The sequence below is a fragment of the Acanthisitta chloris genome, unplaced genomic scaffold (genome assembly GCF_000695815.1).
Source record: "Acanthisitta chloris isolate BGI_N310 unplaced genomic scaffold, ASM69581v1 scaffold21292, whole genome shotgun sequence".
Lineage (NCBI taxonomy): Eukaryota > Metazoa > Chordata > Aves > Passeriformes > Acanthisittidae > Acanthisitta > Acanthisitta chloris.
The window spans coordinates 14,280-19,862 of NW_008659061.1; the positions used below are offsets into that span (position 1 = coordinate 14,280).

At 54.6% G+C, this 5,583-nt stretch overlaps 1 protein-coding gene across 1 annotated transcript in view; it reads left to right on the top strand.

The window, feature by feature from the left end:
* The window catches only part of ANXA6 (annexin A6), a 13,283-nt gene extending 12,001 nt beyond the window's left edge, over positions 1 to 1,282 (top strand). The window contains exons 23-25 of the mRNA XM_009069266.1: positions 172 to 230; positions 497 to 619; positions 920 to 1,282. Coding sequence (XP_009067514.1) covers positions 172 to 230; positions 497 to 619; positions 920 to 979 — 242 coding nt within the window. The 3' untranslated portion in view covers positions 980 to 1,282. The remainder of the gene's footprint in view (positions 1 to 171; positions 231 to 496; positions 620 to 919) is intronic.
* Positions 1,283 to 5,583: the final 4,301 nt, after the last annotated feature.

Genomic DNA, 5,583 nt, shown 5'->3' on the forward strand with positions numbered 1-5,583 from the left:
GTGTGGTGTGGGGTCAGGGCATTTCTAGGGCACCCTATGGAGCTAAGCCTACACCCTCATGACAAGGAGGGCTTGCAGCTGACCCAAGGGGTGGCACAGCTCCTTGCTGTGACATGTCCCCTGGATGCCACGAGCCAGGAGTTCATTTTCTCTCCCCTCTGTGTGTTGCAGTCCGGAGTGTGAAGAACAAGCCAGCCTTCTTTGCTGACAAGCTCTACAAGTCCATGAAGGTGCGGACAGACTCTCCTGGGGCTGGGCTGTGGGAGGGGGCTGTGCTGGACAGACACCCTTACCCTTTGGAATTCTGTGATTTAACCCTGCAACAGGGATTGGCTGTACCTGAGGGAGTAGGGCAGGGATGAGGTGTTCCATCCCTCTGTTCATTTCTGTGGCCCTCCTCTGGACCTGAACCCCAGGTTGGACTGTACTGGAGATGCCAGGAGTGTCTGTGAGCCCTGGTCCCTCCAGGGTTATTTGTTCGAGCTCCTCCTTGCAGGGTGCTGGCACAGATGAGAGGACCCTCACCCGGATCATGATTTCCCGGAGCGAGATTGACCTGTTCAACATCCGGGGCGAGTTCGTAGACCTGTTCGAAAGATCACTGCACCACATGATTGAGGTGAGGGAACAGGGATATCTCTCCCCAGCTCATCACCCTGTCTGGCTGAGCCCTGGCCCTGAGTCCTGAAGGGACCTGAGCCATCAGCAGTGCCATGAGCATCACCTGGGGAGGGAGAACCTGCTGCCACCAGCCCCAGTGTTGGCCAGTCTGGCCATAGAGAGGATGTGCTGATATCTTCCACTGCTGCACGGGTGTCTGTGGAGTGGTCAGGATATGGAGCTATGCTTTCCCTGTGCCCAGCACCTTGAGCTGGGCTTCCCCAGGGCCAGTTCACTGACATGGGTCTCCCTTTTGCAGAAGGACACCTCTGGCGACTACCGCACAGCTCTGCTGGTCCTGTGCGGGGGGGAGGACTAGGAGGCATCAGAGTCCCTTCATGTCTGAGCCAGCACACACACACCCACCACCTTGGTGTCACCACGGCTTCGGGGGCTTCAGGGGGACACTCAATGCCCTGCAGAGGACAGCTCACTTTGCGCTGGAAAGCGGCACCACATTGCAAGCAGGGGAGTCTTGGGGAGGGGAGCAGAGGGATCTGGGTAGGGAAATTGTCTGTCTTGGAGCGAAATAATTCATACCCAAACATGCCACTAACCCAGGAATTTACCCAGATGGAAAAGACAATTTTAAATCTGATAAATAAAACCTTACTGTTGCTGACCCTGGGGCAAGAGCAGTCAATTTATTGGGGTGGTTTGGGTGGGACTAAGGAGTCTTGGTGTCTCCTTGCTCCTGCAGGCAAACTCAGGCAAAAGCCCTGCCCCAGCTCCAAGGAGGGCATTGAAGACACCCCAAAGGCCCCCTGAGCAACACTGCTGCTGAGAAAGGGGCTGATAATGCATATGGGGCTGGCAGCAGGGCAGGGATTTCACCATGAGCTTCAGTTCATAGGTCTGAAAACCCCCGGCAGGGTTCTTGCCGTTGTGTGGATGATGCTTTCATAAACCAGAGATACAAATCAGACTTGATGGCATCCATCCGTCCTTGCACGCGGTTTCCTGTGCTTTCAAGCTGCTGAAGCAGCAGTCTAAAGGCACATGCCATAGAGGCTACACCCCCAAACAGTTTGTTTGCACTTCCCCCAGCACTCAGGAGAAAAGAACTGGAATTTCCAAAAGCGGGAAATTCCAGCACTTTCAATTGTTTCCAAGTCAGAACAAAAAGTCGTGAATACCCAAGTCTTCCTCAGAACAGCTGGGAGAGGAAAGCTTCACCTTCAAAATATCAAAGAGGCATTAGGAATAATAACACAATATTATTACAACACTTCAAACCCAGCTGAGGTCAAGAAGCAGCAACATGTAGAGACAAACCAGGGAAGCTGAAACAACTCAACTGCGTGCTATCCCACTGAAAATTCCCTTGATGCCTTCCTGTAAAACATCCTCATGTGAAAAAATCACCTTACTTGGGGGAAAACACAGCCTGGTTGAAGCTTCTGTGCCCTCCCCACAGAGATTTAAGCTCCTCTATCTTGCTCCTGTGTGTAAGTGGGAATGGACATTCCTGTCCAGGCAGCACCTGGGGAGCTGAACGCACCCCACGCCCTCAGCAGCCTATGGGTCACCTACTTAGCCAGGAAACTGCTGCAAAGACTCTGAGCAGCTGCAGAAGGTGTTCTGAAGAGAGGATGTAACCCTGATCTTCATCTGCCTATCTCTTCCTGCGGCTCCACGCTGCAGCTCCCAACATTGCAACAGAGGCACAAAGCTGCCGGAGAACCAGGGTATGTCACAGCGACTGCAGGGAGCAGAGCTGGCTACCTCCCTGCAGCTGGCAACAGGGCTCAGGGACCCAGCTGCAATGCGCAAGGAAGTTCTGAGGTTTGGGAGACAGCCCAGCACTCCTAAGAGAGCCAGATTTGGGGTAGCGGAGCTCTGTTCCTCTGGAGCAGGATGGAAACCTGCTCAGCATTAGCACAGGGCTACAACACGTGAGCCATCATCTGCCTCCTTGTTGCCAAAACAGATGTTCCTGGGGTATGTACGGGGTGGAGTGTACCCTGGACACAGGCGTAAACACTCCAGTGAATTTTCTGGCTGTACCACGATTGCTATAAGCCTACGACCGGGGATTACACCACCCACAGCCTGTCTTGGAGCAGCACACGACCACAAATGAGACCTGGCACCCCCCTGAGGCCAGTCCCTAGCCCAGTTCAGGGCGATGCCACCACCAGGAAGACTGCCTGACCACAGCACACCAATCCCAAGGCCAGGAATTTCCCTGGCATCTGCTGCCGGCTGCTCCTATGATGCAGACAAGACAGCAGAGCCATACAGTGTTTGGGGACCGGGAGGGAGAGCAAGATGGGATTTCCTCCTTGGAGCAACACCCTCTCCTGGCAAAGTCCTGCTGTTGAAAAGCCTCTGTCTTGTCCCAGTGCTGTAGTAATCCATCTCCAGCAGCAAAGCACTTGCTACAGCTGGAGCAGAAAACATCCAGTGGCATTTTAATTGCTGCAAACACTCAAGCACAGTCAGTACCTATTGGGTATTTCAGCACCTGCCCCATGCTGGGGTTAGCAGCACATCTGAGGCTGCCCTACAAGGGAGACCTGCAAACTGGCCTGAGCTCAGCAGAGCTGCCCACCCCGAGGCAATGCCAGGAGGGTGACAGGATCTTAGGAAGCTCTGCTCCATCCACTGTCGCCAACTCACCCAATCTGAGGGCAATTGGTGACGAATCTCAAGCCCAACCTCTATGATCAACAAAGAGGTGAGCAGTTCAACGAAGGTTAGGAGAAGAAAGGGGAGGGCAAAACAATGGGCACAAAAAAGAAGAATTAGCAAGGCTGTGAGCAGAGTAAGGGCTAGAGGCAGGTCCATGATGGCTATCCATGCTTCAGCCTTCAGTGCTGCAGCAGGAAGGAGTCTGGGATTTACACTTTGCACATTGACCAGCACTGTCAGGGGCAAGGGATCACTTCCAGGCATAGCCAAGGCCAGATTTCACAGGTTACAACATCCAAAAAACCCCACAAGCCCATGTTTGGTGTGCAGAGGGCTGGACCTCTCCTCTGAGTCAGCTCTGGAGGCCACTGCAGATCCTCTTTGACACCAGCCCCTGGGAGGAGCCACGTCTGGTGTGCAGACCTAGTCTTGGTCCCTGGCACAATGTGAGTCACTTCCATCCCACCTGCTGTCCTCCCCTTCCCCTGCAAGGGAGAAACACAGCCTCCAGTCTTGGGAGCAGCAGATGTTTCTTCTCCAGCTCTTCCTCTTCCCAAGTCAAAGGAGGAAGAAGTAGCCTTGCCCCTCTCATCCATGTGTCCCTCACTGTTCAGTCTGTTCCCCACGGCGAGCTGAGGCTGGGGAAATGGCTGATGTCTCTGGGGCTGCTCCCCCATTCCTGGAACAGCTGTACAGGACATGATGACGGCTGCCGAACCCTTTTCTTGGGAATTGCAACTGAATGAGAGACAGCTTGGTGAGAGAGGAAGAGAGGAAAATCCCATCTGTGCCTCTTGCTGATTTTGTACATTGGGACTCCAAACGATTCAGTTTATGTCATGCAAGGAAATCCTCTGAGCACCCCCAGACCCAGTTCCCACAGCTCTTGGCAGATCCGCTGTGTGACTGCACCAGGTCCCACCATAACCCATCCCTTGCTGCCTGTGGAGGAGGGAGGGGGAAGATAGCAGGAGGTTGTGATCTGCAAAGCTGGTCACACTGAGCCCTGCCTCACACACCAGAGGCAAAGGGAGAAGGTGAGTCCTTGTTCAGTGAGGGGGTAAATCCAGCAAAGTGAAAGCAGCCTGGCATCCATGGAAAGCCAGGATGTGATCCGACCCGCTGTGAAGGCAGGGTCCTGCAGGAGGCTTGGGAGAGCAGCATTGCTCCCCAGTGCCTCCCTTCTCGCCTACCCTGATCCTTTCCACACTCCTTCCTGCCCTCTCCCAGCAGCCGATTCTCCCAGGCTCCCACCCCTGCCTCTCCCTTGCCCTCCATCCCAGAGCCCTCCCATCCTGCCACGATAATTTGAGTCCCTGATTTGCATAGGCAGCAGATCACTTTGTTCTGGAAATCCCCTCCTGCAGCCGGAGCTTCCTCCCCACTCTCACAGCGTCACTGTTGGCCTCCTGCTTCCTTTCAATACCGGAGCACCGGGACACATCCAACCCGTGCGGCACGAGCAGCAGGTCCCAGTGCCAGGTGCTGCTGATGCCAAGAGGCACCACCAGCAGCCCCACACAGAGCTGAGCCCACAGGTGGCTGTGCCCAACTGGCTGCACTCTCTGCCTGCTCCATTGCCCCACTCCAGGGCCAGCTCCCAGCACGGCCACACATGCCAGCCAGGTTCTGTCTGGTCCCATCACCCCATTAGGGTTCAGTTGAGCTCCATTCCTCAAGCAGCATGGAGGGCAGGGGGATTTATTGGGCAACTGGAGCTGTTGGGGCACTTCCACTCTGGATTCACAGCACTGGGCCCATCCTGCTCACCCTGGAGTAGGATCAACTTGAAGGAAGCGAGACTTGATCCAAAACAAGCAGGAGCTGAGAGCAAGAGAGCTCCACCACCCCCATCTGCAGCCTGTGCCCCTTCTCACCCCATTTCCCACAGCACAGCACTGATCAGGGCACCTTCACATGTGAGCTGCCACTGAAGGTGCTGAACCCAACTCTCTGTGCCAAAAAAACCCTTATTATGTCAGACTGTCAGCTATGAACACACCTTCACAGCCACACAAGGATGCTCATGAACCACAGCTGCCATCAGGGGAGTTTTCTCCACTGGGAGCATGGCTGCACTGTAGGAATGAGGAAGGACTAATGGGACCAAGAGTCTTTCATTTTCATAGTGAAATTCAGCCTGAGCTGGTGACCTCAGTTGAAAACACAAGGAGCAGCTGGCTAGAGAATTGGGGAGGTACCGGGCAAGAGAATGTCATCAAGAGACCACCTCTATGGGTACTGAAGGCTGCAGGCAGGTCCCAGACCCAGGACTTCTCACCCTCCTGC